This window comes from Macaca mulatta, chromosome 16 (assembly GCF_049350105.2).
Source record: "Macaca mulatta isolate MMU2019108-1 chromosome 16, T2T-MMU8v2.0, whole genome shotgun sequence".
In the NCBI taxonomy this organism is placed as follows: Eukaryota; Metazoa; Chordata; class Mammalia; order Primates; family Cercopithecidae; genus Macaca; species Macaca mulatta.
The window spans coordinates 66,522,881-66,535,208 of NC_133421.1; the positions used below are offsets into that span (position 1 = coordinate 66,522,881).

The 12,328-nt window shown below is 55.5% G+C and overlaps 2 protein-coding genes across 6 annotated transcripts; both read right to left on the reverse strand.

Annotated features, from left to right (window-relative positions):
- Window positions 1-2,206: 2,206 nt before the first annotated feature.
- On the reverse strand, window positions 2,207-3,896 carry HCRT (hypocretin neuropeptide precursor). The gene is given in 2 exon segments (NM_001194432.2): window positions 2,207-2,675; window positions 3,499-3,896. Coding segments are annotated over 2 exon segments (396 nt in total). The 5' UTR covers window positions 3,520-3,896; the 3' UTR covers window positions 2,207-2,300.
- Window positions 3,897-6,890: 2,994 nt separating this feature from the next.
- On the reverse strand, window positions 6,891-12,321 carry GHDC (GH3 domain containing). 5 transcript variants are annotated; one of them, XM_015119688.3, is made up of 10 exons: window positions 12,219-12,321; window positions 11,563-11,646; window positions 11,115-11,389; window positions 10,704-10,825; window positions 10,058-10,559; window positions 8,823-9,015; window positions 8,637-8,708; window positions 8,429-8,562; window positions 7,985-8,070; window positions 6,891-7,722 (listed from the first exon to the last, which is right to left on the reverse strand). In XM_015119688.3, exons 3-10 carry the CDS (start codon window positions 11,374-11,376, stop codon window positions 7,504-7,506), a joined length of 1,590 nt encoding a protein of 529 aa, XP_014975174.3. In that variant the 5' UTR covers window positions 11,377-11,389; window positions 11,563-11,646; window positions 12,219-12,321; the 3' UTR covers window positions 6,891-7,503. The 5 variants fall into 5 exon arrangements, with proteins under 5 accessions (XP_014975174.3, XP_077827912.1, XP_077827910.1 ...); XM_077971786.1 differs by having other exon boundaries at window positions 7,985-8,159; XM_077971784.1 differs by having other exon boundaries at window positions 12,048-12,321.
- Between the last annotated feature and the right edge of the window lie 7 nt (window positions 12,322-12,328).

The following is a 12,328-nucleotide window of genomic DNA, read 5'->3' on the forward strand; positions in this document are numbered from 1 at the left end:
TGATGCAGTTACCGTGAGAATGTAATACCGTAATGCATGTCGTTGGGACAAAATAAGTGCCTTGGAGGGCAGTTGCCTCCCTGTTTTCCCTCTTCCTACTGTCTTAATCCTCCTCTCTGCTGCCCTTCAACTGGAAGAGAGGCTGGAGGCAAGTTTGGGAGAAACTACCTCTGAAAAAGATAGTTTTGAGGTGGGCAGAGTAGGTTGGCAAATCTCCAAGGGTGCACAGGTGAACTTTGATCTCTGATTTCTCCAGGATGGAACCGGTACAGCAGCAAGAGGGACCAAAGTGAGACTAGACACAGGACTTTCTCACTACCTATGCAGAAAATTGAGGCAGCTGAGTTCTGTGGCTGAGGCTGGCTGCTTCCCACGACAAAACAGCTGAAGCCAGTGAACGTGGGAACCCCAATGGGCAAGGAGGGCAGGCTAAATTCTCCCCACCCTCTGAGCTAGGTATTATCTGGGATGTTAGATTGCTAAGAAGGGCTGCATTTTTCTGTGTTCTACTTTTGTTGTTGTTATTGTTGTTCTTGCTGTTTTTGAGATGGAGTCTTGCTCTGTCGCCCAAGTGGGAGTGCAGTGGCGTGATCTCAGCTCACTGTAACCTCTGCCTCCTGGGTTCAAGCAATTCTCCTGCTTCAGCCTCCCTAGTAGCTGGGATCACAGGCGTGCATTTCAATGCCCGGCTAATTTTTGTATTTTTAGTAGAGATGGGGTTTTGCCATGTTGGCCAGGCTGGTCTTGAACTCCTGACCTCAAGTGATCCGCCCACCTCAGCCTCCCAAAGTGCTGGGATCACACGCATGAACCACCAAGCTCAGCCTGTGTCTCTACTTTTGGATGTTTTATTAGTTTCCTAGGAATGCCATAACAAAGTACCACAAAGTGGGTGGCTCAAACAACAGAAACCTATTGTCTCACAGTTCTGGATGCTAGAAGTCCAAGCAAGGTCAGGTGAAGGCAGCGTTGGTTCCTTCTGAAGGCTGTGAGGGAGAATCTGTTGCATGCCTCTCCCCTATCTTCTGGAGGAAGTGGGGGCGGGTGCTGGCAATCTTTGGTGTTTCTTGGCTTGTAGGAGCCAATCTTTACCTTCATGTTCACATAGGTTCTCCCTGTGTGCGTTTCTGTGTTCAAATTCCCTTTTTTATAGGGACGCCAGTCACAGTGGATTAGAGGTCCTACCCCACTCTAGTATGACCTCATCTTAGCTAATTGCATCTGGAAGGACCTTATTTCCAAATACAGCCACATTCTGAAGTGCCACGGGTAAGGACTTCAATATATGGATTTTGGAAACACCAGTAACAGGTGTCTTTGACTGGAGTTGCAGTGAAATCTTGTCCTGCTCCTGCTTAAGAATGTCCTATGCCTCTGTTACCTACAAGATAAAGTGCAAAGCCTGATGATTTGTGAGAGCCTTTGGAGCTGGGCTGCACTGACTGTAACCGTGTTGCTTCCTGAGCCTCTCCACTCCCCACACCCTATACCCCATGATGCAACCATTCTGGATGACTCATTGTTGAAGTTCATATTCCCTGTCTTTTCAGCAGGATTGACTCCCACCCCTTCCTAGCTGGATTCTGCTCCTCTATGCAGCTTGCCTTCCTTTCCTTTCCTTTCCTTTCTGCTTTTCTTTTTCTTTTCTTTTCTTTTTTGGACAATGTCTCGTTCTGTCGCCCAGGCTGGAGCGCAGTGGCCCAATCATGGCTCAGACTCAAACTCCTGGGCTCAAGCGATTCTCTCGCCCACCATACCCCGCTAATTAAAAAAACTTTTTGAAGAGATGTCTCACTCACTATGTTGCCTAGGCTCGTCTCGAACTCCTTGCTTCAAGCGATCCTCCTGCTTTGGCATCCCAAAATGCTGGTATTACAGGCGTGAGCGCTGCAACCGACCGGTTGCAACCTTTCTCGCTCTCCTTCCCCTTCCGCATCTCTGGGTGAAGTCCCCGCTACAGAATGCCTAGCAGAGCATCGTGGGGGTCCCGCATGCCCCGATCCAAGCATGCACCTGTGCAGTTATCTCTGTGCCCCAGGGCCTTGCACTGGGAGCTCCCCAACCAAGAGTGTTTTCGATTCAGCCACGCAAAAGCCAAGGCTGGTGCCTCAGAGCCGGGCTTCCAGGCCCTCCCGCCCTCCGCAAGATGCTCTGCCGCCCCATAAGGGCAGGACGCGACCGCACAGGAACAGAGACCAGTCACACGAATGGAGACTCGTCTTTATTGCCGTTTTTCTGGGGGCTGACGCTGGGTGGGCAGAGGGCAGAGGCCTGGGCCAGGACAGGGCCCGAAGAAAGACTCAGATCCCGGACTGTCCCCCGGGCGCGACGGATGTGGCGGCCGCAGCGGGACAGTGGCGCCCGAGGCAGGGGCGAGGCGCTGGCTCTGCGCCTGCGCGGCGGCCCATGGTCAGGATGCCCGCGGCGTGGTTGCCGCTGGCCTGCAGGAGGCGCTGCAGCCGACCCTGGAGGCCAGGGGGCCCGGATCGCCGCTTGCCCAGCGTGAGGATGCCGGCCGCATGATTGCCCGCGCCATGCAGCAGCTCGTAGAGGCGGCAGGAACACGTCTTTTGACGACAGCAGTCGGGCAGGGGCTGTGCAGCCGCTCCGGGCGACAGCAGCGCGGGCGGCAGCAGCAGCAGCAGCAGCAGTAGCGTCACGGCGGCCCAGCAGACCTAGGGAAACGGAGACAGGGCGCTAGGGGTTTTCCCTCGGCGCCCGCCACAAGCTCCCACGCCCAGGACCTACCCCGCTGGCTCCGTGCCCCCTCCGGGCCTGCACTTCTCTCTGGCTGTCACTTAGTTCTCCTAGATTTGCGCCCTTGCTGGTATCGGGCTACTTTACTTGCTCCTCCTTCAAGATCCAGCAGAGCATCGCCTCCAGGAGGTCTTTTGAGATCCCCTGGGCAGAATGAATCCCCCTCTCCTCTGGAGACTTAGGCCACTGTGCCCCCACTAGGGCACTTACCACTCCACCTGAAAACAGGCGTGTCTGTCTGCAGAAGAAGTTGTAAACTTGGGGAACACCGGGCCCTACTGAGTGCCCGCCACCTCCTCTCCACAGCAGGGAAACACGTGGAAATCAGGAGCTAGCAAGACTCCAGAATGCTGTCCCATCTCCCTGCCCCCTTTCTGGAGTAACTGAACTCCGTGGCTTTGAACCAGTTTCCTGCCCTTTCGGAGGGCACAGCTCCCTTACCTGTAAACTAGGTATACTAGAAATAATTCCTACTCTGCAGGGCTGCTGGGAGGATGAAAAGAGCTGACAGAAAAAAGAGCAAACAGAGCACCTGACACATAGTAAGAGCTCAGCAAACACAGGCTCTTAGCAAAACAGCACCCAACCCAGTGTGAGCCAAGGCAGGTGCTCCTGCCTCAGAGCACACCCAGGAAAAGACCAAGAGTGGAGACACCCTCGGCCTTTCTTCCAGCCCTCTGAGCAAGCGCTAGTTTTGCTTCTCTGGGTTGGTGAATCGCCCCTCCGTCCCTGGGTCTTTACCTTTGTGGAAGGAAGGTTCATGGTATCTGGTGCTCAGGGTGGGGCAGCCGGGAAAGGAGATGTCTGCGGTGGTTCAAAAAGCCAGGAACCTTGAGGCTGTCGATTGTGACCCTCTGCCAGGGGTCTGGGTTTATAGTGCTCTGAGGTGGCAGGGAATTGACAGGCACTTGCGTCCACACCCGGGCCAGACAAAGGCAAGTCTAAGATTAGCCTCCTGCAGGGGGGCCGTCTCCAGGCTGGGCCCAAGGAATGGCCGCTGCTGCATTCAGAGGCCAGGGTTGGATCACTGTGCCCCTAATCACCCCCTTGTCTGTCCGCCTGCTCCCTGGAGATGGGGCGGTCTCCGGGCACTAATGAGGCCACCTTGCACCCAGGCATCTGGGAGCACAAAAGAGGCGCTGGCCTGGGACAATATGGAGGGAGGCAGCTACTAATTAGGGGCAGGAGAGAGGCAGATGCGCAAGACCCCACATTCTGTGTGTAGGGGGTGGAGCAGCCAGCAGCAGTCCTCTCCCTCCCCTGCTTCTTGTCACTGCCCCTGGGGACTGTTAGGCTCCAGGACCTTCTTCCTTCATGGAAAGGTTCCTTAGCTGCCCCCCTCCCCCTAGCTTTCTTCTCCCCTTCTGCCCCTTCCACTAGCCTCTGATATGGAAAACCTTGAAAACCCAGCCTAGGCAGTAGGAGGTAAGAAGCTAAAACTAAGCCCAATTTCTCTTTCTTCTCTCTCTCTCTCTCTCTCTCTCTCTCTCTCTCTGTGTGTGTGTGTGTGTGTGTGTGTGTGTGTGTGTGTGACGAAATTTTGGTCTTGTCGCTCAGGCTGGAGTGCAGTGGTATGATCATCTTGGCTCACTGCAACCTCTGCCTTGGGTTCAAGTGATTCTCCTGCCTCAGCCTCCCGAATAGCTAGAATTACAGGTGCACACCACCACAACCAGCTAATTTTTGTATTTTTAATAGAGATGGGGTTTCACCATGTTGGCCAGGGTGGTCTCAAGTGATTCACCCACTTCGGTCTCCCAAAGTGTTGGGATTACAGGTGTGAGCCACCGCATCCATCCTCTTTTTTTTTTTTTCCTTCCTTCCTTCCTTCCTTCTCGCATTTCTTTCTTTCTCTCTCTCACTCTCTCCCTCTTTCTTTCTTTTTTTTTTTTGAGACAGAGTTTCGCTCTTGTTGCCCAGGCTGGAGTGCAATGGCGCAATCTCGACTCACTGCAACCTCCACCTCCAGGGTTCAAGTGATTCCCATGCCTCAGTCTCCTGAGTAGCTAGGATTACAGGTATGCGCCACCATGCCCGGCTAATTTTGTATTTTTAATAGAGACGGAGTTTCTCCATGTTGGTCGGGCTGGTCTTGAACTCCCGACCTCAGGTGATCCGCCTGCCTCAGCCACCCAAAGTGCTGGGATTATAGGCATGAGCCACCACGCCTGGCCTTCTCTCTTTATTTTCTTTCTTGACAAAGTTTGACTCTGTTGCCCAGGCTGGAGTGCAGTGGGACAACCGTCGCTCACTGCAGCACCAAATGCCAGGGCTCAAGCAGTGCTCTCACCACAGCTACACAAGCAGCTGGGACCACAAATGCGTGCCACCATCCCTGGCTAATATTTAAATTTGTTTGTAGAGACTGGGTCTCCCAGGCTGGTCTCAAATCCCTAGCTCAAACCATCCTCCCCCTTTGGCCTCCCAAAGTGCTGGGATGACAGCTGTGAGCTACTGTGCCTGACCAAACTCGGTTTCTACCAGAAGCTGATAGAAAGCTTCTACCTCCCCAGCTTTCTCCCTGGCTCAGGCTACCTGGAGGGGAGGGATGTAGTCCCACTCTACAGTCACCACGGAGTGAGCCACCATGCAGTGAAGAACACATGTCATCTCCAGGTCTAAGCTTCTCTTATTCACAACCTCTTTTTTTTTTTTTTTTTTTTTTTTTGAAGACAGAATTTCACTCCTGTTGCCCAAGTTAGTGTGCAAAGGCACATTGGCTCACTGCAACCTCCACCTCCTGGGTTCAAGCGATTCTCCTGCCTCAGCCTCCCAAGTAGCTGGGATTACAGGTTCACGTCACCATGTCCAGCTATTTTTTTGTATTTTTAGTAGAAATAGGGTTTCACCGTGTTGGCCAGGCTGGTCTCGAACTGCTGACCTCAGGTGATCTGACTGCCTCGGCCTCCCAAAGTGCTGGGATTACAGGTGTGAGCCATGGTGCCTGGCCTACAACCTCTTTATTGAGCTCCTGCTCTGTGCTACACCAGGCACTGGGCATGGGGGCAACTGTGCACAGGACCTGGCCCAGTTTCCAAGGAGCTCATCATTCTAGGTGGGAGGCAGTTCAGGCATAAGGATAGTTCGGTGAAGGAGAGGACTTCTGCCCACGTGAGCAAAGTTGAGCCAGTCACTCTGCCTGGGGTGGGCCTGGTAGGGGGTCCTCAAAGGCCTTGCATGAAAGCTAGTTTACATCAGGGGCAGCGGGATGGAGGGCATTACATAGAAGGGACCACTTGAGCAAAATCCTGGAGTTGACAGTGCTTAACAACCCTTAGATGGGAGGTGAGGTGTGGTCCTTAGTCCAGGCCTTCTTTCCAGCAAGGGGAGAGAGGCAGCTGGACATGTAGGTGAGGGCCAAGGTCAAAGGGTCTAATAGGCCAAGCTGATTGGTCTGAATCCTGTGGGTGATGGGGGCTACCATGGGAGGAATTTTTTTTTTTTTTTCGAGATGGTCTCGCTGTGTTGCCCAGGCTGGTCTTGAACTCCTGAGCATGAGCCATCCTTCCACCTCAGCCTCTTGAGTAGCTGGGACTACAGGCCCATGCCACTGTGCCCAGCTTCATGGGAAGATTTTAATAGGATGGAGTGACAGGCTGGGGTGGGGGCCGGGTGGGTATGCAGCGAGGCCCTGGATGTGGGACATGGAATGGAGAAGTCATTCAAAGGCATCTGGAACTGGTGCTGCCTCTACTTAGGAGGAGCTGCAAGGTCTTGGTCTGCCCCTCCCACCAGCCTCCAAGATGGAAAACCTTAAAAACTCAGCCCGGGCAGTGGGAGGGAAGGAAGCCAAAACCTAGCCCAGTTTCTTTTTTTCTTTTATTTTAGCCTCTACAACCTTGTGGAGGCTGCGTTTCCTCATTGGTATGGAACAGTGAACCCAGATGGTCTCTGGGGTTGCTTCCTGGGACGACGCCTTACGATGTGAAAAATAGCTGTCCCTTCCCCACCGCAGAAGTGGTTTGTGGGTGCTGGCCTGGGATGTGCTAGGAGTCCCCAAAGGCTCCTGTGTGCACATGCAGCCTCGCCAGGCCCAGACCAGAATGTTGGGGGAAAGTCCTGGAGCTCAGTGAAGGAATGGCTGGGCCGGGGTCCACTCCCCAGTTTCCCCAAAGCAGACTCTGAGGCAAGAATCTGGGTGCAAGAGGTTTATTTGGGAGCCATCCCAGGAAGCCCAAGTGGGGAGTGGGGAAGAGAGGGAAGGGAGGAGCCCCTGCAGGAAGTACATGAATGAGTGGGTTACTGCTGTGAGCAACTGGGACGCCATCCTGCTGGGCATCCTCTGAGAGTTTATGTAGAATACACTTCAGAATTGTCCTGCTCAAGGACAGTGAAGCTGAGGTCCTGCTCCTTATTGACTCAGGGTTGCTCCTGGAGACATTAACCCCCCGACACTTCCAGCTTGCCCAGTGCACTGACTGAGCACACAGCTGTGGCTGCCAGAGAACCCCCCTTGGGCTGTGATACAGGAAACCATTGGTGTGCATGGTAACTCTCTAGCAGTGTCCTCCATGCCTGGACACAGGGACACGGGCAGGCACTGCTGGCGTCTACTAACCCCAGAGGCCCATACCTTAGAACTGGTCAGCTGGGCCAAGGCCTCCCTAAGGCCCAGCGGCTCTCATGGGCAAATGTCAGGTGACACAGAGTCAGAGACCCCGGCCAAGGACTCCCCATCCAGAGAGGTCCCAGAGGGAGGAGCAAGGTGGCCTCTGGGGGAAGCTGGGTGGTGGGGCAGGCCTTGACTCAGGACACCACCCTCTCCTGCAGGCACTGGGCCAGGTGCCTGTGCCGGAGGACCCGGGGCATCGCAGGCGGGAACGGGGAGGAGGGGCAGGCAGCGAGGGCTGCCCGGAGTGCTCGGAAGGCCCCTTGCCCCACCAGGTGGACTCTGGCAGGGCCCACGCTGCCCCAGAACCGCAGGGACTTGTAACGGGGAGAGGCTTCCTGAAGGCAGTGGTCCAGCTGGGAACAGAACAGCGTGAGTGAGCTGGTGCGTGACCATGAGTGTGCACATGAGGCATGTGTGGCTGTGTCCAGGCTACATGTGTTTAGAAGTTTTGCGTGGACAGGTGTGTGTCTGTGGGACTCAGCGCTCCCCTCCCAGAGCCCCAGGGAGCTTCCCCTCTGCTGCCGCTCTCCTCCCCATCAGCCCTGATCTCCACGCACCCTGGGAGTGTGCAGAGTGAAGGGCTCTACAGTCAGACCCTGTCTTCGTCTCCTTTACCTTGTCTCGATTTTCCTCCGACAGATTCCTCAGCCCCCTCAGCGCCACAAACACCTCGTAGTGGGGAGCAGAGCCCGCAGAAGAATCTGTGAACAGACCCCATGTGCACACATACTTCCAGTGAATGGGCAACTGCCAAGTCTAGTGTCCTCTGCCCCATCTGTTCTTCCCCACTCTGAGGTTTTAGGGAAAAAAGAGTTTCCTGGTGGGGAGTGGGATAAATGGAGAGGAACCTAGAGTTTGATCCTAAATAGGAGACAGATCAGGAAAGAAAATGGGTAGAGACTGCAGCAGGATGGATGAGAGTTAGATGCAGAGAAGGACTTTTGTAGGAGTGGTAAAGGAGGCTGAGTGTTACCTCTTTCCTAGCAGTCCCCTGGCAGAGGAGGTAGAAGTTGAAGGGTAGCCCAAGGATGGTAGGCAGGAGCCAGTGGGGAAGCTCACCCAGAATGCTGCTCTCCACACAGCCGTGGTCCAGCAGCTTGGCCCCGGGCCACTGCCCCACTGCCCGGCCCAGGGCCTCAGAGAACAGGTCCTCGCCAATATCTTCCCCTCGCACACTCAGGGTCTGGCCCAGCCTGAAGAGGAGGAAGGGAGAGGCAGTGGAGCCCAGGACACAAGGATGGCCCTTTAGCTCCCCGGGGTCACCTACCTGTAGATGAACCTGACGACCGGGCACTGATTGTAGACACCAACCACTCGTACCACATCACCCAGGCGGCACCTGGTGGGGTGCAAGTGGGAGTGAGGTCGGGCCCAAGGGCTTCTGAATTCATGCGCCAGGTCCCCAGCATGGTCCCATAGGGCCCCAGGTAGCAGGGACTGTGCAGCTGATCACCTGGTGAGGCTGGCGTGGTCCGTCAGCACCAGCTCATACTCCTTGCCCTGCTGGGCCTCGGTCAAAAGGAGGGTGGAGGCAGCTTCCTCCTGGGTGCCTTCCTTGACTGGGAGCAGCTCGATAAAGGGGGCCCCGGGGGGCAGTAGGTAGAGTCCATAGGGTTGCTCTGGCTGTAAGTTTAGGCCCAGTACCCCTGTGGAAGCAAAGCAGCCTCCTCAGTGTCTGCTGGTGCCATTGCTTTCTGCCAGGCAGTAGCCCCTTCTGGACCCCAGGCCTGATCCTCTGAGCACCCGATCCTCCTGCTGCCCTTCACCGCATCCTTCCTGGCTCTCCTAGGCTCAGCAGGCTGCCTCTTAGGCCCTCACTGGAAAAAGGCAGAGTGCTGTGGTCCTGGAGGGGGCAGACCTGGGAGTGAATCCTGGTGTCACATGAATTTGTGCAAGACTCTTTTTTTCTCTCTTTTTTTTTTTTTTGAGACAGAGTCTCGCTCTGTCACCCAGGCTGGAGCGCAGTGGTGCGATCTCGCCTCAGTGATTCAGTGAGTCCTGGGTTCAAGTGTTCTCCTGCCTGAGCCTCCTGAGTAGCTGGGATTACAGGCGCCAGCTACCACACCTGGCTAATTTTTGTATTTTTAGTAGAGACAGGGTTTCACCACATTGGCCAAGCTGGTCTCGAATTCCTAAGTTCAGATGATCCACACGCCTCAGCCTTCCAAAGTGCTGGTATTATATGTGTGAGCCACTGCCCCGGCCTTTTTTTTTTTTTTTTTTTTTTGAGACAGGGTCTTGCTCTGTCATCCAGGCTGGAGTGCAATGGCACGATCTCAGCTCACTACAACTTCTGCCTCCCAGGTTCAAGCAATTCTCCCGCCTCAGCCTCCCAGGTAGCTGGGATTATAGGCATGCACCACCACACCCCGCTAGTTTTTGTATTTTTAGTAGAGATGGGGTTTCACAATGTTGGCCAGGCTGGTCTGGAACTCCTGACCTCAAGTGATCCATCCGCCTTGGCCTCGCAAAGTGCCGGATTACAGGCGTAAGCCACTGCGCCCAGCTACAAGACTCTTAACCTAGGTAAGCCTGAATTTCTTCACTTGTGAAAGGAGGCTGCTGTCCCTAGCATGCAGCTTGTTGGGGAGGATTAAATGAGATGATTATGTAGGGCCCAATGCATGGCTGTTAGCCATGTGACCTCTGACCCTTGCCCCCACCTCACTGCCCTTGAGTCCCACTGACCTCCCGAGGCAGCATAAGCAGGAGAGAAGAAAGCTAGTCCTTGGCACCACAAGGCCCCGAGGGCAGCCACAGCCTCGGCCTGGCCTCCTGCATCCAGAGTCACCACCACCTGCAGCTTTGGCCAGAGCCGAAGGGCCAGTCCTCGGGGCCCCTGCTCTAGGGCCTCCCGCAGCTCAGCTGCCCGTTCAGGGAGAGGTGCTCCAGGGTTCCCGGCAGCTATCGCCCCAGCCAGCTCTTCACCGTCAGCCTCCAGACCCAAGAAAACATCCAGGAGTTCGACCGCCGTCCCAGCCTCCAGTGCCCTCAGCCCTGGGGACCTCAGTGCGTCCAGCAGCAGGGCCCTAGGGTCCTTGGTTCCACGGGTGCCCACCCGGTCCAGGGTATTCCCAGGCCAAGGCAGGGGTTGGGGCCAAGGGGATGTAAGGGTCAGGCGGGCAGTGCCTCCCTGAGCCAGCACTTCTGGGTAGGCCTTGTTTAGGGCTACCAGACCCAGCACGGTGGCCTGGAGGAGGAAAGAGAGTGTTGGTCTGGTGTCAGAATCAGACCCAGAGCCCCCATTTGAGGGTTCTTTGCCCACCATGATGGGAGGGTTTGGTTGCAAGTCAGAGGTCCCTGGTGGGATTGGGCTCTGGCCATCCTAGATTACCTGCAAAGAGGCCTCCCCCAGGTCCTGGTTAGAGGTCGGGGGCAGTGGCTGCTCTCCACTCTCTTCCTCCTGGGTCTGGCTGGCCTTGGTCAGAGGGAGATGATTCCGGAAGGTGCTTATGTCTATAGCCCCAGTGACAACAGAAACGCCTCAGGAAGCCAGTTTCCCAAGAGTTTCAGGCAAGACTGGTGAGACCCTTGAGGGAGGAAGTGAGAATAGGCCTGGGGAAGAGGGGCTGTAAGGACCCAGCATGGGAAATTCATCTTGGACAAGAGAGCCAGTCCTGGGTCTTTGTGTCAGGCCACTCGGGTGGCAGTGGAGGAGGTATGGGGGCCTTCAGGCTCTGGAATCTCATGGTCTTGTGGGATTTCTTTCTCTTTGGGTCACCTCCCCAAACCCTGGGAAACACACCTGTGAAGGAACAGTGGGGGCGCTGGGCTCCCTGTAGACACCACCTCAGGGCCTGCTGCTGGCTCTCGTGCACGTGGAGCGTGCTCTGCTCCAGCCTCCATCGCTGCCAGGTGGCTGCCCAGACCAGGGCCCCCCATGCCACTCGGTGCTGGAGGCCAGCAAGCCAGGACAGCCTGGCATCCTGGGACCGCTGCTGCATGAGCAAGGCCAATGTTGGCAGCAGCAGCAGCAGCAGCAGCAGCAGGAGTGGCCACAGCAGCATCTCTAAGCAGCTCCTGGGAGGAGGAAGGAACCCAGATATGGGGGCATGCGGCAATTACCCATTTCTCCCCCGACACTCTACTGCATACAGGAAAACCAAGGAAAAACGAAGTTTTGGAAGAAGGCCGGGCCCTGTGGGACAGGTGATGCGGAGGAGAGACTATCAAAGCTTTGGAGTCCCACTGACCTGAGTTCAGATCCTGCCTCTGCCGCTTGTTAGCTGTAGGGCCCTGAGCAACTTAGCGGGCTGCACTGAGCTCCATTTCCTGATCTGCAAAATGGGAGTAAGAATAAGAATGCCTCTTTCAGAAGGTAGGGATGGGCCGGGCGAGGTGGCTCACACCTGTAATCCCAGCACTTTGGGAGGCTGAGGCAGGAGAATCACTTGAGCCCAGGAGTTCACAACCAGCCTGAGCAACATAGGGAGACTCCATCTCTACAAAAAACTGAAAAACTAGCCCAGCATGGTGGCACACCCATAGTTGCAGCTACCTGGGAGGCTGAGATGGGAGGATCCCTTGAGCCCAGGAGGTCAGGGCTGCAGTGAGCTGAGATCATGCCACTGCACTCCAGCTTGGGCAACAGAGTAAGACCTTGTCTAAAAAACAAACAAACGAAAAAAAAAAAAGAAAGAAAGAAAGAAAAAAAAGAAAAAGAAAAACAAGAAGGCACCGGAAGGGAAGGCACAGGAAGGGTTTGACACAGGGTTGATTGGGCCACAGCAGCTGCGTAACGACATCTCTTGCCCACTCCCGAGCGGCTTTGCTTTCTCTTGGGATCCACCCTGTCCCAGCTCCTTGTCCCTCCTGAGCCCCGGGCTGTGGAGTCTATGCCCACATGCACCTGTCACAGCCCACTTCTGCCTACTCCCGGCACGTGACGGAGACCCCTGGGTGACTCTGGGTCTCAGCAAAACATCCGGCCAGGAAGAAGGAGCGATGGCTTTAAAGGGC